The following is a 22250-nucleotide window of genomic DNA, read 5'->3' on the forward strand; positions in this document are numbered from 1 at the left end:
CTGCTGGGATAGGCTCCAGCCCCCCTGTGACCCTCAACAGGGTAAGCAGTGGAAAATGGCTGGATGGACAATGATTTGCTTTGGAGCAAGGAAATCCTCCATATTCAATACATACTTTATTTAGTCATTTATTTTTATATTTTTATTTATTTATTTATTTAAAGAACAGTGTCGAGAACTCACAACAAACAGTGCTTTGTGTTCTTTTAGCACCACAGACAGCTCGAATCAACCCTCATAACAAGAGTTAATTACTGTGACCCTCTCATTCTATTCAGAGGTACAACAAGGTGAAACATCTGCATGTGTGGGCAGTAAAAAGGTACAGTTAAAGCCGGCTTTGTATTTATACATTTAAATCTGGAGTGCACCTCTGCCTGCTCCTCTCTTCTGAAGAGCGAGACACGAGTACCCGGCTGACATGGTGACTGTTTGAGTCGATGACAGCGCGGACGAACTGAACGGCTGTCATGTCAGTGAGTTTGCACCGAGGGTCTCTCATCCTCCTGATACCTCTCTCCTTGTTTTCTGACACATTCTATGGTTGGATAGAGGAGGAGGGCTCGAAGTCAGTCAGCCGGGTCAGTTGCAGCCGCCTGGGAGGGTGTGTTGGCCTCACTTGCTGATGCTAGGTATCCAACCAGATAAAAGTATTCCCCTCTCTGTGGAGTTTTTTCGGATGTATGTTTATGACATTTTAGTAGAAGTCTTCTGAAACTGAAAGCACAGTACAAAGTACAAGTACAAGTTGTGCTTAAGAATTCTGGAAAAAAAAAAGGTGGGATAAAGCATTTAGTATGGGAAGTTTTAGCATTGAGAGAATAGAAGGCTAAGAGGCATTAAATATAGATAACAGGATTAAAAATACTTTGTGTAGAAATACAAAACTATCTTTACACACGAATCAAACACATGTATGACAAAGCAAACCTAGCTCAAGCCTATTCTAGCCACATAGTATTGTAGTTTGGTCACGTAGAAGTCTAGCAATCATTTCAAAACTATTGTAGATGTAAAATTGTGTCAAGCAGGAAATAGAAAAGTGAACGGAAAACTGCAAAGCAGGAAGTGAATAGAAAAACTGGCAAAAAGCCATGTTCATACAGCCTACTGCCTGAAGGTGGAGCCACTGCACAGGATCAATACAGTACACCATAGAAAACAATTACGATAGTCGGACAGAAAAGGGGGAGGAATTTCTCTCATCTTTAGTTTGTTTCTACATATGAGGTGTACTGAATGTGTGATGCAGTATCAGTGGCAGACTTGCACAGCTCCGTTTTATGGTTTCACACACTCATTCACACTCTTACACACAGCTACACATCCAGCCATACACGCTCCAGGTTTTTACGTTCCAATTAACCCAACCGCCAACATCTGGGATGTCTCAGCCTCCTACCACAACTCCCTTCCTCTCTCACAAACCTCTTACAAACTAGTTGCTGCATTGAGGTACAGAGTAGATGCACACGCACATGCACACACACACACACACACACACATAAACACAGACAAACACAGACAAATCTTCCATTCCATTCTTTTCCTCCCTTTATCTCTCCTCGCCTTGTTCTCGCTCTGTGTTTGTGTGTGCTTCTGTCTTCATGGTATAAACACTCAGAATGACTGGGAGAGCCATGACCTTATTGGGCCAATAACTAACACACATTTTCAGACTGAAATGTTATGTAAGGTATCCTCCCCCTTTAGTACTCATCATCCCCTTGTGTGACACCTAGCCAAACTTTGTGAGACGAGTGTGTATTTGTATGAAGAGGTGTATGATAGATGGAGGCGTAGACAAGACTGTGTGTGTCCAGAGAGACATGGTGGATGCTTGTTATGACTATCTTTCGACTGATTTAACGAGTAATAGGACACTATTGCATCTTTATAGATACAAAGCCCACACGTGGACTGACATTTTACATATTTTCACTATAGAGATGGATTAGGTCTCATGCACAACTGTCGATGAGACACCAACCGTGTCCCAAGTCACCACATTGCTGCCATGTACCGCGGTTCGTGTGTGTGTGTACATATATGTATATATAGAGAGAGATAGAGAGAGAGAATATGGATTGCATAAATCTACAGAAAAAAACATGAATATGGCTTCTGAACTGTTGGTTTGTGTGTCCAGAACATACGGCCGCAGGTCAGATGATACGACTATAAAATCGATCATACATGTACGACCAAGGATATCCTGATACCACGTGCACCGATGGACGTCTTTTTGCTCGAAACATGATGTAGTTATGGACAAACTATGACTCGGACAGAAGTCCAATAACTGAACATCACTCGGGTTCAGATCAGGCCTGCCGTTCCTCCTAATCATGCCCTTCTAGGTCACACTGCCATTACCCACGTGAGCGTCTCCAATCGGGCCGCCATCCAGCACCCTTCCGAGGGACTCCAAAAAGGGTGGGTACTCTGAACTGCTGTTCGGAACATAAGCGCAGTTCTGAACTGTGATATTTTTGTTAGCAAAAATGCCAGATTTTTTTTTTATCTGGTCTTGTCGTGAAAATGTGCATCAACCCACCTTCATATAAAAACCCTGTATGTTATAGTTTAAATATAGAAACATCATTCGATGAGTCACAACACACAGTTAAGTTGTAAGGTTGGAGCTACAAACCAGGATTTCTTGCTGGCTGAGCTTAACTTGTTCTCGTGCATTTAAAGCACGACACAAAAAGAAGTGTACAGCAAAATCATCTGTACAGTAAGAGAGCTGTGTCCAAAGTACCGTTGTACACATTTTGAAATCTTAATGCTAAATGTACACAGAAGAGCAGAGTGATATCTACTTATCTCTATTGTAGTTTAAATTAGCATTCTCTTCAAGGCAAGGTCATATTCTTGTACCCAAAGACTGAACGTGTCGTCTCCCAGGAAATGACACCGTATCAATCACCTGCTCCATCGCATGTAATGATGATAGTAGCAATCGTGAGTGACTCCTTTAAAAGCCAGTCTGGACCCGCAGTAGTTTACAGAAAAGATATTGATAACTGTGGAAGATTTTGTTCAATAACACCTATGGAAATCCTAAATTGGTACTAAATAAAATGCATCTTGGGATGAAGCTTACAACTGAAGGGCGTTTTAGTAAGATTGATTATCGTTATGGATGAGTGTTTGTTTTTCCATTTCCTTCACATACATTTCCTTGTTGGCCCCAGGATCTGACGAGAAACCACTTCAATCATTTTAACTGCCTCATCTCACTTTGTATGTTGTGATGTCTTTACACGCAAGCACGCACAGACACTCACACACACACACACACACACACACACATACACAAACCTGGCAATATTACAACATCACCTTACAGATAATTTTGAAATCTTTACAGCCTCAGCTCTGCACCCTTCAGGTATTATTCTGTTCTTTGTTGTCACCATAGAGACAGACCCTCCTCTCCCTTCTCGATTGGCTGTTAAAAAAAAAGGTATGTAAAGATAAACTTTCGTATAAATCTGGCAATAAAGTGCTGTGTAGAATTACAGTAATGATGGCACTGCAATGTGCTCTTTCATCTTGTTTGTCTGAAGATAGTTTAGCGCAAAGGCAATGAGCAGGCCACTGTAGTCCACTATTAAATGATGCTGGATTTATGTCTAGTGTTCCATGTTTAAGATGAGCTGGTGAGCAGCTTTAAAGCTTTATAGAATGGCTGAGCGTTGAAAGGCTATTTCAACGCTCAGCCAAGAAAGAAAATAGTGTCTTTTAATATAACATTGTATACTACATCAGAAGTTGTATTTCTCACCCCTGACATTAACATTGCGTCCTTGTGTTCTTGCCCGAGCGAACTCGCTTTCAAGCCTTGCACCTTGATATTGATACACACACACACACACACACACACACACACACACACACACACACACACACACACACACACACACACACACACACACACACACACACACACACACACACACCCTTATCCACCATTAAAAAGGGACAGACCTTGTCTATAATGACGCGCGCAGACAAACTACAGACACTGAATGTTTATCAAGAGAGTAGTTCACCGCAAAGCATATTAGATTATTCTTTAAGGTTGGGTTGCATCTCACGGGGGCTGTGTGTGTGTGTGTGTGTGTGTGTGTGTGTGTGTGTGTGTGTGTGTGTGTGTGTGTGTGTGTGTGTGTGTGTGTGTGTCCAGTACCTACAAACAGTTAGAAAAACGTGTGACATTCACCATAATTCAAGCCAACAAAGCTGCATTTTTTGTATTTTGTATTTTTAAATACAACCTCAGTTATTGTAAGTATTCAATGTTAGTTTGGGGGAATCATTTATAACCATAAATATCATATGAGGAAGATGAAGAAGTCTCTAATGTCATGGTATTACAACAAATTGGCCCTGTGCATTTAACCGAAGAGCAGCAACCTAACTTACATGTCTCTAACATTGGCAGGAACCAGCACTGGAAGCAGACATACATAGAACATGCAGCACAGATGGAACCAAGAACTGCTGGGACTCAAACCCAGAACCTTCTTGATTTGAGGCGACAGTGCTTAAGACAACCACTTCGCCAACTATGTGAACGAACCAAATTAGTTGTTTTTTGGTTTGTTTGTTTTTTTTAAAGTATGGAAATCAGAAATTTACACGTGTACTCTTGTGATCAGGGAAACCTTATTCATGTCCTTGATTCTACGTTTCTTGTACATGTTTGATAAGCGTAACGTTTAAAATGAGATGCCCTGGACTGAGCCGTTTGTTATCCGAGCGGACTAACATCTCATCACTTGTTTACTTCATGGTGACCAAGCAATAACACACAAACGCACATACCCAGGCAGGTTTGATATGTATGCTCATTTACACACAACGTCTGACAACACCCTCGGTCACATCTCAACGCGTAAAGTGATGCACACGCAGTCACGTAAGCAAGCAGCTAAGCTAATCACTCCTCATGTCCCCATGAAGCCACAAGGTGAGCTTCGGCTGTGGTGAATGAGTCGCTGTAAGCTTTAATGAGTGTGAAGAACAGCAAGTCATACCATAGAGTTAAAGAAAGTCTCGTTGAGGAAGAGCATTTAAATTTAGTGTTTGTTAATCTTGCAACAGTGATGCTGTAAAACATAGCGATAAAGACGGGGAAAAAAATCAGATGGATAGTGAGTGGATGGACTTTAATGGAACTCTTTAGGACCGTTGATGCTTTGATGTATTCTGGCAAGATGGAACTGTGAGAAGACTCAAGTGTCCACTCTGAGTCCCTATAGTATAATTCAATCGATGTCCCATTGACTAAAGCTCTATCTTTTATGGAATAAATGTTACATGATGTGATGTGATGTGTTAGGAAAGCTGGAGTAAGAAGAAGAAGAGTACATCTCTCATTTTTGTCTCACAGCTTTTGCATACAGGAAATGTTAATGAAGAAAAGTCGTAAACATGGTGCTGTAATGTGTTTAAGAGGGCATAAAATTCCCTGCATTTTCTTTGACTCGGTGCTTTATGAGAAGCCCTCACTTAAATCTGCTCTGCGCTGTGAGGTAAGTGGAGTAGATCAGCAGTGAAAGATTGGTGCCTTTGGCCGGGTGTGATGGATTGGGCCTGACTGCACCGCTGAAGCTTGATTGATAATGTCCTCGTGCAGGGCACAAAGACCAAAAGGGTTTGACAGCTTTAGGGTACTCGAGTGGAGAGATGAGCTAACCGTTTCTTCCTCTCTTTTTTTGTTTGCTCTTAATTAATCACCATCCTCTGTCTTTATCTCTCCATCTCTCATCTCTCTCTCTCTCTCCTCTCTGTCGCCGTCCTCTCTCCCTGTTAGCCGGAGGAGTTGACTGATGTGTTGGAGATCAGTAACATCGTTTTCACCAGCATGTTTGTCTTGGAGATGGGCTTCATGCTGCTGGCCTTCGGGTTGTTTGGTTACATCAGGAACCCGTACAACATCTTTGACAGCATCATCGTTATCATCAGGTAATTATCAGTCCACGTTATCAAGATGCCACAAAAAACACACTCTCTCTCTCACACACACACACACAAACACACACACACACTGTACGCACAACTCAGTTCAACTGTTCCACAACCCCTTAGCTTAGATGGCCAGCGTCTGCTCCTGTTTCTCCCTTAGCTCATCACTCGCCAGGTTTTGAGTGTCAGGTTCAGTGCCACAGCGTCCGTCTCTGTGGTAATTAAGAGTGACACACTTGTAATGGATCACACAGAACAGATTCTTAAGTTTGTAAGGTCAGGCCAGTGTGTGCAGCGTGGCTGTCCTGTAGTTTGAAAGAGCTTTTATCAGGTTACGGGGCCTTTTCAAGTGTATGTTACTGGTGTTATGGCAGGAGAAGTAAATCTTACAGATGCACTCAAACTGATCTTCAGAGCAAAGTAGGAATTACTGTATGTAGGATATAGAATTATTTATTTTATCAAGTGCATATCATGATAAATTCTGTTAATGTCTGAAATACTACGTTGGGTAAGTCGATTATCAGTTTAACCCTAAAATACCCAAATTTTTACCAATTTAACTTCGTGAATGTTATGTAAAGTAGTGTAGAATATCCATAATTTTAAGAGAATTGCAGTTTTTCTATCACATTGAAGATCAAGGAGACTATGAATCTTATTTCACCTTGACACTGAATTGTTAAGATTCATGAGTCACAAGTGACCAAATGCAATGTCCAGTTTTCATGTGGTCCAGCAGTGTTTGAAGATAAATGTGTTTGTGGTTGTCAGTGTGTGGGAGATCATTGGTCAAGCGGATGGCGGGCTGTCGGTCCTGCGTACATTCCGTCTGCTCCGGGTTCTGAAGCTGGTTCGTTTCTTACCTGCCCTGAGGAGACAGCTGGTGGTGCTGATGAAGACCATGGACAACGTAGCCACATTCTGCATGCTGCTGATGCTGTTCATCTTCACTTTCAGGTGTGCACTCTTAGAACAAACCTGCAAATGCTTCTTCCAAACCTGCACATTTGGAGAGATCTGTTATCTGATGTTATCATTTCTCTGCAGTATTCTTGGCATGCATCTGTTCGGTTGTAAATTCAGTGTTCAGACTGAGAACGGAGACACTGTTCCTGACCGGAAGAACTTTGACACCCTACTGTGGGCCATCGTCACTGTATTCCAGGTTAGTTTTTGCACCTGGGTCCCAGGGAACTGAAAGAAATACTTGTGCATTTCGAGAAAAACATGTATTTGTTTTCTTGCCAAGATTATGATGAGAAGATTGACATCACTCTGTCTGGAAGCTAAATACGAAGCACCAGAAGCCAGTTAGCTTATCCTGCCAAGGCTAGCAAAGATTAGAAACATCACCCCTAAAGATATTCAATGTGATGAATCCTGTTTGTTTCATCTGAAAACAAAGAAAAGTGAAAAAAGGAACTAAGTAAAGTAAATTATTAATGTAAAATATTAGGGACTGTTTTTTGACTTCTACTGCAATGTTTAACATTTCTATGAAGAGCAGAAAAATAAAAATATAGAATAGAATTTATATTCTATATGCTATAACATAGGAAAATGTTGTAAAAATCATATATATATGTATTTGCTACTTGGCTGTCAAGGATGATAAAAAAAACGATAAAAAGAAGATGAATATGTCCTTTTAATGTCAGGCATTTTTTATATATTTATTTTTTTACTCTCATTAACATTTGTGTTCACAACTGTACCTTTCCTGCTATGACAGGTCACAATGTCTGCTGTAAAATGGACCGATTGTTTACATGAGTTACCTGTCTCTTTAAGATAAAAGAAATGAATAAACCCCTCTCACTGCCCGTCAGATCATCTGACAAACTTCAGGCAGCAGCTTGACGACTGGCTTGGCTCCACAACAAGATGTCAGTGGCGTTGCCGGTTCTCCAACTGAACAGAATGTCCTTTTTCCTTGTTAGAAGCGATACTCTATGGGCATACTTCTTATTTCTATCCCAACAAAAGCGATGTGTGTTACTGGGATATCTCTAGTCAAAATGTCACACTGCTTTCACGTGTTTGTTTATGTATGTATGCAAAAGCTCATCAGTCAAACTGCTGTCAGATGAGATATTCCTCTTATTCACGTTTTCCCTGCGTTCCTTTGCTCCGTCAGCAGTAGAACACAAATTGCCGAACTGTCCCACTTTGATGTGTGTGTGTGTGTGTGTGTGTGTGTGTGTGTGTGTGTGTGTGTGTGTGTGTGTGTGTGTGCGCATGCGTGTATGTGTGCGCGTGTGTCTGTGTGGGGGCGAGAGATGCTGAGGAAGCATTATATCTAGATCTGACGGCCATCCATGTGAAGGAGTTATGCTTGCTGTATATTTGCCATAGTTATAGTACACACAAATCTACTGCATGCGCCCATGCTAATGTGTAGATACACACACATACACACACATTCACAAAGGCAGCCCAGTGAATTGCCTTCCTGCCACTGGCTTTAATGAGTGGGCAGCAAGCTTTCACGCTGCATCATGAACACTGTCCTAGTTTTAAATGCTTTCATCACTCATGTTGATTTAAACGCTGGTGCACACACACACACACACACACACACACACACACACACACACACACACACACAGACTGTGCTTGTCAACTTATAGTAATCCCATGTGTGTAAAGTTGAAGTATTATGGCATAACGGCAATAAAAGTAGCTCACGGTTCAGTTTTATTAATGTATACAGAATCAGTAAGAAGTGTGCAGGCTTGTCCAACTGTCTCCTCTCCAATGATGCATCGCTTTACCTCACATCACATCTCTCCTCATTTATTTTTACCTCTATCCTTCCACTCGTACTGTTCCTATCTTTGTCTCATTCTCTGTCTTCTACGTTGTGTTTTATTCACTCTATAGATTCTTACACAGGAGGACTGGAATGTGGTGTTGTATAACGGCATGGCCTCCACTTCTCCATGGGCGGCTCTCTACTTTGTGGCTTTGATGACATTTGGCAACTATGTACTTTTTAATTTACTAGTGGCCATCTTGGTGGAGGGCTTCCAGGCTGAGGTGAGACTTCTCAAACACATTTTTAATCAATATGAAACTTTAAAGCTCTTGACTTCAGCAATCTGATATTGGTCAGATGCTGAGGCCCAGAGTTTCTGTACCGGTGAGAGTGGGGAGAATCTATTGATTTAGTTATTTGTATTTTAGATTTTTAATCCTTGTGAGTCAAGGATAAACAGTTGTTTGTTTTTGCAACAGTCTGTGATTTAACAATTACATTTTATTCTTTTGATTCAGTCGTACTGATTTGTGAGGAAATTCAACATTCATTTCTGTCAAGACTCACACCATTGTGTGAAGACAGCCAGTGTTGGGTGATTGATTGATTAACTTCATTTGAAAAGAAACAGGCAGAGGTCAGCGTTTCTTCTCTATTCTTACAGAGGTAACAAGAATAAACACAAGAAAAGGCTTATATCCATTATGGTCCTGAATGGTAGAAGCATAATTTATTACACCGACAACAGCACAACAATGGAAAACATGAACACGTAAAAATGCTCTTGAACTGTCCACTTAAAGGCTACTCACGCTCTAAAAAAAAAAAAACAGCACGTGAAGGCAACGAACAACTACAACACCATTAAGAAACATAAAATAGTATTTAAAAAAAAAAGAAGAAGAAGCCAAAAACAAAGCTATTCAACACAGCAGATGCTTTTAAGTCACCTTTAAAGCAGTTTTTTGTCAGACTTGTGGCGCTAAAGTCAGGGCCGAGTACACATCCATGCGCTGTGTGAGGGCCTTGTTGTGTGTTAATGAACTCCCAGTAGGGCTATTTAGGGGGCCACGGGTACACAGCCTCAATTACCAGACTGTCTCGTCACGTAAGGGTTCACTGTTTTTACTGGGACGGTTGAAGATTATTACCGGCCACTGCTAAAACCATTGATCATCCTAATGATCGATCCATCCTCATCCAACCTGGTTATGATTTGTGGCTTTGGTGTGACAGGAGAATACAGAGAATGGCACACAATTCACTGGAGTTGGACTCTGGAAAAATGATTGCTTTGGTGGAGACCTTTAATATACACCACTGACGTGTGATTCACCTGGCTTGAAGACATGGAAGAGTGGTTTCTGGGTTGAAAAACAATCGATCCAATCAGCACCACAGGCAAGATTTTGCCATGTTGCATGTCGCGTCTACCCTGTGTGGTGCAAAATAAAATTTGGTTTTCTTCTCTGCTCCATTCTTAAAACCCTGGTAGCGATAGCACGTCAACTACGACAGTTAGTGTGTTGCTATACATCTGTGCGGCCCTGTGACGGCATTCGAGTCAGGTGGAATCCTCCTCCCAGAAATCATTGTATCCACGCAAACTCCAACATTTACGTGTCATCTTCTCTGAAAATAACCTGAAGAAACCTTTTAGCAAAAAGAAAAAAAGAAAAGAGGATACTTAAATACAAAATGTGTTTGCGTGTTACAGGGTGATGCTAACCGATCGGAGTCCGATGATGAAAAGAAATCAGACAACTTTGAGGAGGACGAGAAGGTGGAAGAGCTCAGAGACACAGGTAGGTGGTTGTTTTATGACTGACCTTTGAGAAGAGGATGAATAAACGATGACGGGGACTTTATAACTTTTTACTCCACAGAGCTAAAGATGTACTCTTTAATGATGACAGCCAATGGCCACGTTGACCCCCGCAGTTCCGTGGCTCTTCCCATAATCATGCGCACAGCGGCAACGCCAATGCCCACTCCTAAGAGCTCTCTGGGCCCTGAGTCTTTTCTTGGGGAGGAGGCGGTGTACAGAGAGGGAACCCATCGACACGGTGAAGCTGGTCTTGGATTCTCTGAAGCAGGAGTGAGCCGTGCTGAATCTCGGCGGGGAAGCTCCGCCTCTATAGCGTATGACCAGCGATCTCTGGTGAGTTAAAACACTTCATGGAAACAGTTTTTCCCCAGATCTATCAGAAACTCTAGTGTCCGCTTCTATGTACATTTAAGAAGGATCCTGTCGTATGGCACCCTATTCTCTAGAGAAAAGAACACCCTGACTGAAGACACCTTTATACTTAAAAAGATAGATGATGACATGCATTCCTCAAATCAATAGTCAATTTTCAGCATATCCAGCTGTAAAGCATTTGTCTACTTCAGGGATGAGAGATCTTTTCTCTTGTTGCTGAATCAGGACTAGATGAGACAAACTGTGTGGCGCTGAAATAGAGGGAAGTACATCCTAAACACAGTACGCACAGATCTATCGGTCCCAGATGCACGACTGAAGTCCCCCGAGGTAACTCTGGAATTGATTGCAAGCTTTAAATGTTTCAACCAATTACCATGAAGGACAATCTCCTTAATGCTGCTTGGAAATGTCCTATTTTTACATGAGAAGAAAAATCTCTGTTTTAATTATGAATAATGCTAACAATGGCTCTAAAAGAGGCCGTATCTAATTTTTCAGCTCCAAATTCTGTGCGAAGCAAGACGTCGTGACTCAGATAATTAATCCACAAAGAAAAAGAAGTTGGAATGAACCGTGAAAATACAGATGGAGGTGTTACCTTGGGAAACTCCTATGAACCCGTTGAGAAAGTTGATATATGAGTGACAATTTAGAGACAGAAACTGTTACGATTGCCTCGTCCATATGGATGCTTGTGGAAAATAGGAGCCTTTTGTCTCTGTTTTAAGTAGGTACATTTTAACCACAGGCGCATGCTGCTAAAAAGACTGATTATACTTATTATTTTATCATTTCAAACACTTGTGAAGCTCCACTGGAAATACCTCTAGGCTACGTGCGGCATCAATATTTCATTAATCCTCAATGGAGTTAAAAGGATTCATAGTTTAAGAGACTCATTTCTCATAGCCACACAGTCCTTACCCCTATTTCTCATCCCTCCAGAGCCACTCCAGTCCCGGCCAGCGCTCCCCTCTTCCTCCTCGTGGTTCTTCTAGCTCATGGGGAAGCCGGCGGTCCAGCTGGAACAGCCTAGGAAGAGCGCCGAGCCTTAAACGGCGAGACACCAGTGGAGAAAGAGAGAGTTTGTTGTCTGGGGAAGGAGGAGAGGAGGAAGATGGAGGGGAGGACAAGGGGGAGGCTGGGAGTTACAACAGACTACGACCGGGGTCCTTGGAGCTGCTGCAGGCGTCCACTCTCTGCCCTTCCATAATAGCGGAGTATGGTGACTGTAACGGCAGGACCCTGACCTACGATCCCAACATGACCTCTGACACCAAGGAGGACTCCTCGCCTGAGGATGACTTGGAGGACGATGTAAGTCACCATGAGTCATCGCTTTTAAAATATCATTAAATAAGGTCTTTAAGCAGGTCTTGGTGTTACATCATTGACACATGGCTTGTTTTACAACCCTGTACACCACACTGAGCTCTCTCTCTCAACAGGCCTGACACAGCCGCTTCTCTTTGGTTTCTCTCTCTTATGTAAATTCTTAATCTCTTAATCTGCCCTCTGTGACTCTGTTGACACGCTTTATTTTGTTTTGTCTCTCTGCTTATCCATTTCCCCTTCTTTGTCCTTGGTACCTCACTGTGATATATAGTGTTTGGTGATCACACAGCGAGGCCTGGAGGGACCCCCGGTTGTCATGCTGTAATTGATTGGCTTGAGCAGTAATTGTTTTCTCGTCGGGTACAAAACAACTTGTGTAACTGTGTGTATGAGAAGTGGGAAAGGGTGTACTCCCTGGTGCTTTTAGATAACCTCTGTTGTGTCAATGTGGATGGTTTTATTGCCTTCAAATTGAGTTTATAAAGCTGTAAAATCCATCTGTACAAAGCCCCTCTCCCCGGGTGCTGGGACTGCAGGAGTCTTAATACACACCCTCTGCCACTGAATGTATATGTGCTTCTGTGTGTGTGAGCTGGGCATATCTGTGTGTGTGTGTGTGTGTGTGTGTGTGTGTGTGTGTGCGCGCGCATTTGTATGTGTGTGTGTGCATGCGTGCGTGTGTCTGTCAGTCTGTGTCAGGGATTAGAGATTTCAGCTCGGAGGATATCTGAGCAGCAGCAGGGTTTACACTCCCACAAGATACGCACACACACACACTCAGACAAGTGGCAGTCTGCCTATAAAGCAGTATGTGTGTTTGTGTGTGAAACTTTACTTTGGGCTATTTTAATTAGAATCCTGAAGTTAAAAAGCTGTGTACCTCAGCTTTCTTCTTTTTGTTTTATTACAAACTTTAATGAGATTCACTCCACTTTCTTTTAGCCTTGTGGACTTAAGTTGGGAGTCTGTTATGGTCTAATTATCTCCATCATTAAAGATGTCCCCTCCCTCCACAGGGTAAACATCAGAAACACAAGAGTCAAAATACTCTCATCCTTCACCATGAAGTTATACTACGTGCATTCAAATATTTGAAGAATCATGTTGATAATCTGTTACTCTTAAAGGTCCGAACATGTTTTCTTCATGGCTGAGGATTTTTAGTGGGTTTTTTTTTATTGTTAATTTAATATTCAAGAGTTTTTCAAACCAAATTTTGAACAAGTACATAAAATATATTATTCGACCTCTGAGGCTGTTGTGGCTGATTGTGTATGAAAAGGAAATACTGACATTTTTAATATCAAAATGTGCAACTCTGTAGATAAAGTGGTAAAAGGTGCATTTCCCCCAAATACACCTCCTACTTATTCCAAAGACTGCTGTTATTGTCTCTCAAATTGTTTACTACAACTGCCTGAAACCATAACGTCTCCTCTGTATTTTCCATTTTTAGGATCTGAATAACTTTTAGCTTTGGCTAATAATCTCTGTGTTTTCTGTCATGATTGTGGCTTTGCTGACTCCAAACCATCCATCCATTTTCTACTGTTTATCCTGTTAAGGGGGGGGGGGGGGTGGAGCCTATCCCAGCAGCCTTCAGGTGAGAGGCGGGGTTCACCCTGGACAGGTCACCAGTCCATCACAGGACCAACACATAGAGACAGACAACCATTCACACTCACAGTCACACCTACAGTCAATTTAGAGTATCAATCAGCCTCGTCCCCTCTTGATGTCTTTGGACTGTGGGAGGAAGCTGGAGTACCAGAGAGAACCCACACAGGAACAGGGAGAACATGGAGACTCACACAGAAAGATCCTGTGCTGGAGCCGGGACTCGAACCCAGAACCTTCTTGCTGTGAGGCCACAGTGCTGACCACTGCACCACGTGTTGCTCTGACTAACCACATTGCCTTAAACACAAAAGTTCATCAGATGTCTGTCAAAATGTTTAAAAATGGATGACATCGATCATATAACCAACCGCGGGTGATCGCTTGTGTTATTGGATTTTGGATGAAGGAGCAGGTTAACGTCTCATATCTCGTCATCTGTATCATGATGTCATACAGGGTCATTTTGATGTTTGTTACATCAGCTTTTATTTCTGTAACCACCTGGTGACGCCATGACTCAAATTCAGCTTGGAGATGTCTTGAAGTTTGGAAAGGATGTGAGTCTGTGACCAGAAATGTCATGTAAAACAAATCCTGCGGTGACGCTGTTTGACGGAAATTCTCAGTCGTCACTGGGAACCCATCACCAAGTCAAATCTGAGGTGGGAAGAGTATATTAAAGAGTAAAAACACATATAATTTCCTGTTGCCAACAGATAGCACTATGACTAATATACCTCAAAATTGACTTATGTCGAGAGATGATATAAAGTACCCGGCGTCGTATAGCGGCGTTTTATTGCCTAACGTTGAGCAGGTCAAATCCTTCAGCAGAGGGAAGGGAGCATCGACCAGGAAAGCCTGGAAACAGGGTGATTGCTCATGTGCGATGCAGGAGAAAAAGGACAACAACAAAAAAGAACTGTGGACTACAAAGAAGCTGTTATGTTGTTGTTGTTGATGATGTGAAGATGTGCCCTCTGTCTCCCTCGCAGACCTCCATGTGCTTCTGGATCAAGAAAGAGCTCAATAACCTGAAACCTCGCTGGTGCAAAGAGCATGAAGAGTGGACGCTTTACTTGTTCTCTCCCGAGAGTCTGTGAGTCTCTCTCTGAGACACACACACACACACACACGCGCGCCTATATAACATTCCACTCGATTTCCATCTTCTATGTCATCATGTTATCATTCTTTTCTTCTTATCTTGGTTTCATTCTCTAATCTGTCTTTAGTTTGGTTATTAGGTTTAACTGAAAAGATCTATTTTATAGACGGCCATGTACGTTTGTGTATTTCTAGATTTCGTGCGTGGTGCCAAAGTGTGATCTCTCACAAACTATTCGACCACGTGGTTCTGGTTTTCATTTTCCTCAACTGCATCACTATTGCTCTGGAAAGACCTGATATACAGCCTAATAGCACGGTGAGATGCATACACACACACACACACACACACATGCATGCATTCCAGCTGTGAGTGTGTGTTGAGGCTTTTTGTCATCACGCTTCTCTCAATGCCTGGTACATCAGATAAATCAATTAAATCAAGAAACAAATCAAAAATACAGATGAAACAGCTTGCCTCAGTCTTTTTGAATTATTTTCTGTCCATTTTGGGATCAGTGTTGCCACGTAATGGCAAAATGGGTCAGTTCTTTGTGAGTGACTCGTAAACACACTTCATACAGATGGATAGAAACACGCTAGCCTAGCAGCAAGCTAGGCTATCTGCTCCATTCAAAGCAAATGTGGATTATCTTGAAACACAGAATGACCAACTACTGAAAATACAGCAACTCCATCTTTCCATATTTAATATTTATATATTCGCCAGCATGCCATATGTAAATAGAACTCTGTCTTTGTCTCTAGGAGCGAGTGTTCCTCGGTGTGTCCAACTATGTTTTCACTGTGATCTTCCTGGCAGAAATGGCCATAAAGGTAAACAGCGCTCTTTCATCTAAGCCTGGTGTAAAATTCCTAAATGATGATGAAGATTTATCCCTGATGTCCAGCCTACAGCTCTATTTATTTACAACTGAAGTAATATTTTTATCTTTATGTTGCAGTCCAGATCAGTGTTTTGTGTCTCTTGCACCAGGTGGTAGCTCTGGGTTTCTGCTTCGGGAAGGAAACGTACCTCCAATCCAGCTGGAACGTTCTGGATGGTGTGTTGGTGTTTGTGTCTCTGGTGGACATTCTGGTGTCTCTGGCCTACACCGGTGGTAACAGGATCCTTGGCATCCTCCGAGTCCTACGCTTGCTACGAACATTACGCCCACTCAGGTTCATAGAGTATTTGTACATCGTGTGTTTGTTCTTGTTACTATGCCTGTTAGTACCATTCACTCCGAAAGCCTCTAATCTAGTGTTATTGTATGTATGTGGGACTCTGTTTTCGTCTTGCAGGTGCTGGAGCACATTTGACTAAAATCAAGGTGTCATGTTATGTCTGCCTGTGTGTTCCAGGGTGATCAGCCGAGCTCCGGGATTGAAGTTGGTGGTGGAGACCCTCATCACCTCTCTCAGACCCATCGGCAACATCGTCCTGATCTGCTGCGCCTTCTTCATTGTGTTTGGCATCTTGGGGGTGCAGGTAGATTTCACAGTTACACAACAAAGACACGTACATGTTCCTGGTTTTTCATTGGTTTTTCATTTACTCCATTATTTAAAGGGTTATTATGTCTTTTTTTTTTTTCTTTTCAATTTGGGGCCCTACTTTCTTGAGTCAAAATGATAGACAAGGATCATCAGTCAGATATTGAACGAGAACACAATGACCAACAACTTTAATATGGATGTAATGTAAAGAAACCTGCCATCGTCTTTGTAAAAGTCTGTCCGCTAAAAATTTAAAGTTTTTTTCCAAGTGAAATTTGCCACCTCAAATTGCTATCATCAGTGTCTGACATCACACTGACAGCATCTTTTCAGAGTTTCTCTTCCACTCTGTCGCGGTGTCACAGGAGCGTGTGTTTGGACGTGTTTACAGGACTCATCAGCATTTAGCTGTCTGCCACATAGAACAAGATAATTGCTCTGAAGTGAATACTATCAGAGGACGGGCTTTGACGTGGATAGCTTCAGCCTCATTGCTTTGTAACCTTCCCGTTCAATACTCTGATCATCTGGTTCCTGTCAATCATTTGTATTTGTATTTGTAATTTTGTATTTTTTGTTTTTTTTCAATCAACACGCACAATGTAGATGACACAGACGGAGTTAAACATCTCAGGATGATGTAGCGCCTGAACAGGCTTGGGCAGAAGCAATTAGCTCATTTATGCCCACCCTATATTTGAAGTCATTAATTGAAGCTAAATGAAAGCACAACAGCATACCGTTCATTCCCGCTTTTAACCCTCATATATATCTTTTTGGAACATATTTTTCAAAAACCAAAAGTGATTCCCGAATCTTTAAATTTATACTTGCTTCGTTCCGTAGCTTTACCCCAGCAACAGACACACATCTCCTTTTAATACATTTTGTGGCTTTTTTTTTTTTTTGGACAGCAACTTTAGACACACCGCTCAGTTCATATTTGGCCTCTTGCATTGAAAAGATCTTTTGAAGAGGATCGGGGTAACAAAGCTTTTGCTGTAAACATAATTTGCATGGTCTTGTGATGAAACAAGTCATTTAGTTTCATAATTTTAGAACTTAGTGGGTTTCTCCGAGCATTATAATCGGTGTTGTTTACAATACGTATGGCTGATTTTTGAAGAAGGGCTATTGTGTTCATGGTGGTTTCCACTCAAACGCATAGGAAAACATTTGTTCAAATACAGGTTAAGTGTGAAAAGGAACAACATGAGCCCCCCCGGGTCAGCTTTTAGCTGGCGAGCACTCAGGAAAAACCCTCTTACATGAATGCGCCCTATGAAATGACCTTTTATGTACGGCGTTAATAGTTGGCTGTTTGGAGAACCCTGCTTTTTCTCTCTGTCCAGCTGTTCAAGGGGAAATTCTACCACTGTGAGGGTCTGGACACAAGAAACATCACCAACAAGTCCGACTGTCTGCAGGCTAATTACAGCTGGATACGAAGGAAGTACAACTTCGACAACTTGATTCAGGTACGCGCTCACAGAGTAGGTTTATCTTACTCACAAGTACTCGATACTAGAAGTAGTTCAACATTTCTGTTTGTTGAACATGTTGGATGTATAGTATAGTCAGTGTATATTCAACTACCTGTCTACATTGTTTTATTGGAAAAAGTCCTTGTTGGAGCTCCATGTTAACTTGCTAGCAATTCATGATTTACTTATCATCTTTAGCTAAAATCAATATTAACCCTTTGGAGTCTTTGGCTTATTTGAATACTTTCAATTTTGTACCGATGGAACAAGTTACAGATTTTATTAAAAACACATAAAGCCTTTTTTACTCAGCACATTATCATTTATAGAACCTGAAGTTTATTTTGTTATATGACCTACGTAGAGTAGTGTGATTTGATAGGGGCCTCCAAAGGGCACTGTCACAGAATTCTGGTTGTTAATTATACCAAAACTTAGCAAGTCCACATGTGTTGACTTACGTGTGCGCGCGCGCGCACGCGCGCGCGTGTGTGTGTGTGTGTGTGTGTGTGTGTGTGTGTGTGTGTGTGTGTGTGTGTGTGTGTGTGTGTGTGTGTTTCCCCTCCAGGCCCTGATGTCTTTGTTTGTGTTGTCCTGTAAGGATGGCTGGGTCAACATCATGTATGATGGCCTGGATGCAGTCGGAGTGGACCAACAGGTAATCCTGTGAGGGGCCTTAAAACCGTGTGCTCATATCTCAGAATCAGCTCTATGAGGCCTGATCCACCATCAGTGCTTGGTCTCAGTGGATGCACAACAAGACCTGGATACAGGGAGAGTGCCAGTCATTGAAGCCAGTTTTACATGCTGGTCTGACTCTGCAGTTACATATAAGGCATCCGTCACTTCCCAGACACAAGCAGCTATAAAGTGGGAGTCCTCTTTTTGTGGGAGTCCTGAAGAATTTCACCCCCATTCAAGCGAAAATTGGGTTAAACCAGACTTGAGGCCAGGCAGGTGGAAGAGTCTGGTTCACTGCCTTTGTGCATTTGTGCTCCATGAACCACTGAACAACTTTCCATGGGCTCTCTTTATACATCAACATTTGTCTCTTCCAACCCAAATGTAAAAATCGTGTTTGAACCCGTTTTCAAAATCATGGTTATTTGAAGATGGATTTAGTTCACACTCTGATTCGTTATTTAGAACCTTTAAAGAGACAAAAATGCGAGTAGTGTTAATGGCAGTGGTGTAACAAGAACAGATTCAAAGTAAAAGCTTAAAGGTGAGTTTATAGTGCTGCTTTAAAGCTCCTCTTGATGTTGCTGTCCTTTGATCATGGACTTACTGTGCTGAATATTGCAGGCTCGGATAGCTCCATCACTACAGCAGGAATAAATGATAACAGTAGAAACCAAAGGATTGCACTGCTGCTTTAATCTGTAACATCAAGAGAAAACCTGCGACTGTGCCACTGACAGAAGCTATCTGTCTGAATTCTGAAAATTCACCCACTCACAAAAGGATTTTTGGGATTATTCGTCTCCCTGAATGTGATGGCGCACTGTGAAACATGCTCTTGTCTTCTCAGCCTGTGAGGAACCACAACCCCTGGATGCTGCTCTACTTCATCTCCTTCCTGCTCATCGTCAGCTTCTTTGTCCTCAACATGTTCGTCGGTGTCGTGGTGGAGAACTTCCACAAGTGCCGACAGGACCAAGAAGAGGAGGAGGCCCGCCTACGGGAAGAGAAGAGGCTCAAAATGATCGAGAAAAAGCGCAGGAGTAAGGAGAATGGAGGGGCTGGTCGGTAGTCTATTTTTCTGAGCACTGCCTGCTTTCAGAGCCTGAAGAAAGAGAGAGAATGACAGAAAAAGGGAAATATTATCAGATGTCAGTTGAATCAAACAGGGAAAGTTAGACGGACTGGCTAGCTCCAGCAACCAATGATTGAAGGCTGGGCTACGCCACTCTGATGCATGTCACTGCATGACTGCAGCCCAACCACAACCTTCCCCTACCACTGCATGGAAAACCTTGGAAAACAATCTAACAACCAATTTGTATGCTCAATTTTTTAAACCACTCACATCTCTGTTTACAGGAACAACAGTACTGCACTAACTACCCCCCCCCCCCCTTTAGCTTTAACCTGATACTTCACCTAAAAAGTGTGTTTCTGTTTCAAGCACTCACATAAGCGTCTTGAGCTGAAGACACTTCCCTCCTATATTCGGTATGTTTAGGTTGAAGCTCATGGCAGCCAGCAAAATGGCCAGCAACAAAACAACAGTCCAAAGATATTTACAGACTCAAGCGCATCATCGGGTTTAATCCACATCTTCTTTCCATGGTCAGAAATCTTCAAACACTTTGATTTGAGTTTAAAAAAAAAAAACAAAACAAAACCCTACAACACACTGTAAGACTTGGCGCCACTGTGAACAAGCATTAATGAGTTGGCTCAACTGGATGTGCCGGATGGTTGCACTCTGCTACCATGAACGAGCACAAAAGAATTGCTTTGTTTGTTTTTAGCTCAAATCAAAGCGTTTTGGGATTACTTAGCATGCAGCTAGATAAAGAAGACATAGAAAGCGCCAGATGATGCGCCTGAGAGTTTGTAAACACACGTTTTTTTGAAGGCTTTGCTGTTGTTAGCTCCAGTCACCATTAGCTTTAAGCTAAATATACATGGCTGGCTCTTTTTGCATTCTGGAGTCACAAAAAAGTGACGCAGGTGCAAAAAAAAAGGCTTTATTAGCTCAAGACACATATTTGTGAGTACTTAACCAGGTACAAATTACGCTTTTTGGGTAAAGTATCACTTTAAAGAATAAAAGCTATCCTCAAATACTGAACCCTGTTTCTAGCACCACTCCTAATATCTGTAATATGTTAAATTGTCTTTTACTTTTCAGTTTATATCTGAATATATCAGAAATATTTGTGCTTAATCCAATCCAGACGTCCCTTCCTACCCCTTAGAGCATGTTCTTCCCTGAGCCAGGCATCTCTAAACACCAGGAGGAGGACATTTCCTGTTAATATGCTTTGACTGGCAGACTCAGAAACATAGCAGACGTTCTACCTGCTACACCTGCAAATATGTTGGAGTTGTAGCATATGTTAAGATCCAAGCAGTTGTTTGTAGAATATAAATGTTGGCAGAAATATCAGAAACACACCACCTATTGCAAGAAGGGAATCCAAATGTTTGCAATACAAACAGTGTTTACTTGTATTGTTACAGTTTGTTAAAGTGAAGAGCATTGGCAGAAGTGCAACTAAAAATTCTATCCAAGTACCAAACAGACATCAATCGGATAATTAGACTAGAAGGCAGTAATTGGTGTGAGCAGTGTGCTGCCGATTTCATCTCGTGCTTTTTTTTTTATGTGTCTCACTGGTCTAAAACTGTTGAACCTCCAAAACAAGTCTCCAGATATCAAGGAGACTGTGATTAATACTGATGTCCGGTCACCGAATGAAAGAAAATACAGTTTTAGACGATTGAGGTTTTTTTTTTTATAATAACAAATAAGTGTATCAATGCCATCAGAAGGGAGAGTGACCGCAGTGTGTTCAACAACACGGTGACGATCCGAAAGTTTGGCAATTTAGTCGGGACGCAGAATAGATGTAGTTTTTTTTGTTGTTGTTGTTTTTTAAGGAATTAAAACAACGGAAACAATATTGATTTCGCTTTGTGTTGTTGAACATGCGCCGCGTGACCTCTCTCGATCATACACCGTCACGTCAGAGGCATGTAAGCATGCAGTAGATAAGACAGGGCATGGTGACAAAAACACAATACACACATAAATACACTCATTAGTATGGACATGTGAGTACACAGTCTATCTAAAATGAGATGTCCCTCCTTGAATGAACATCAGATATGAATTTGAGGTCATTTGATTTAAATATCTATATAGTCTTGAATACGCTTGTTGATTCAAAATCAGAGATTATCATTTATTCCTGTAGACTGCAGCAATGAGAGTCGTTACACAACACCATCCTAGCTACACATGCAATGTTACAATGAGACTGTGGTGGTCGCTGAAGGCGGTGCATGTGCTTAGCATTAACTCTCTGTAAACACAACCAGGGGAGATATTGGATATGATTAAGATGCTTTGTATGATATAATAGCTGCACACAGATTAGTCACTTGAGATATACCACCTGTGACTCTCATGTCCTCCGTTATTTGAGCTTACAGGCAGTGGTTTGCAATTTGGGGTGAGAATAAAAAAAGGAGCACCACCACTGTGAGTGGGTGGAGAAGAAACTGGGTTTGATTGTTCCAAAAA

The 22250-nt window shown here is 41.8% G+C and overlaps 1 protein-coding gene across 3 annotated transcripts in view; it reads left to right on the forward strand.

Moving 5' to 3' along the window:
• cacna1ha (calcium channel, voltage-dependent, T type, alpha 1H subunit a) overlaps positions 1-22250 on the forward strand; it is a 115431-nt gene that overhangs the window by 79021 nt on the left and 14160 nt on the right. For 2 of the 3 annotated variants that reach the window (XM_086186128.1, XM_086186127.1), the window contains 15 exons: positions 5828-5979; positions 6754-6939; positions 7030-7147; positions 8866-9021; positions 10458-10545; positions 10627-10901; positions 11892-12263; positions 14897-15000; positions 15204-15327; positions 15777-15845; positions 16006-16190; positions 16374-16500; positions 17861-17986; positions 18561-18650; positions 19524-19737. In XM_086186128.1, coding sequence (XP_086042254.1) covers positions 5828-5979; positions 6754-6939; positions 7030-7147; positions 8866-9021; positions 10458-10545; positions 10627-10901; positions 11892-12263; positions 14897-15000; positions 15204-15327; positions 15777-15845; positions 16006-16190; positions 16374-16500; positions 17861-17986; positions 18561-18650; positions 19524-19737 — 2386 coding nt within the window. The remainder of the gene's footprint in view (positions 1-5827; positions 5980-6753; positions 6940-7029; positions 7148-8865; positions 9022-10457; positions 10546-10626; positions 10902-11891; positions 12264-14896; positions 15001-15203; positions 15328-15776; positions 15846-16005; positions 16191-16373; positions 16501-17860; positions 17987-18560; positions 18651-19523; positions 19738-22250) is intronic. The other variant, XM_086186129.1, reaches the window with a different exon arrangement.

The sequence above is a fragment of the Aulostomus chinensis genome, chromosome 18 (genome assembly GCF_037954235.1).
Source record: "Aulostomus chinensis isolate RoL2024-O1b breed Wild chromosome 18, RoL_Achi_v1.0, whole genome shotgun sequence".
In the NCBI taxonomy this organism is placed as follows: Eukaryota; Metazoa; Chordata; class Actinopteri; order Syngnathiformes; family Aulostomidae; genus Aulostomus; species Aulostomus chinensis.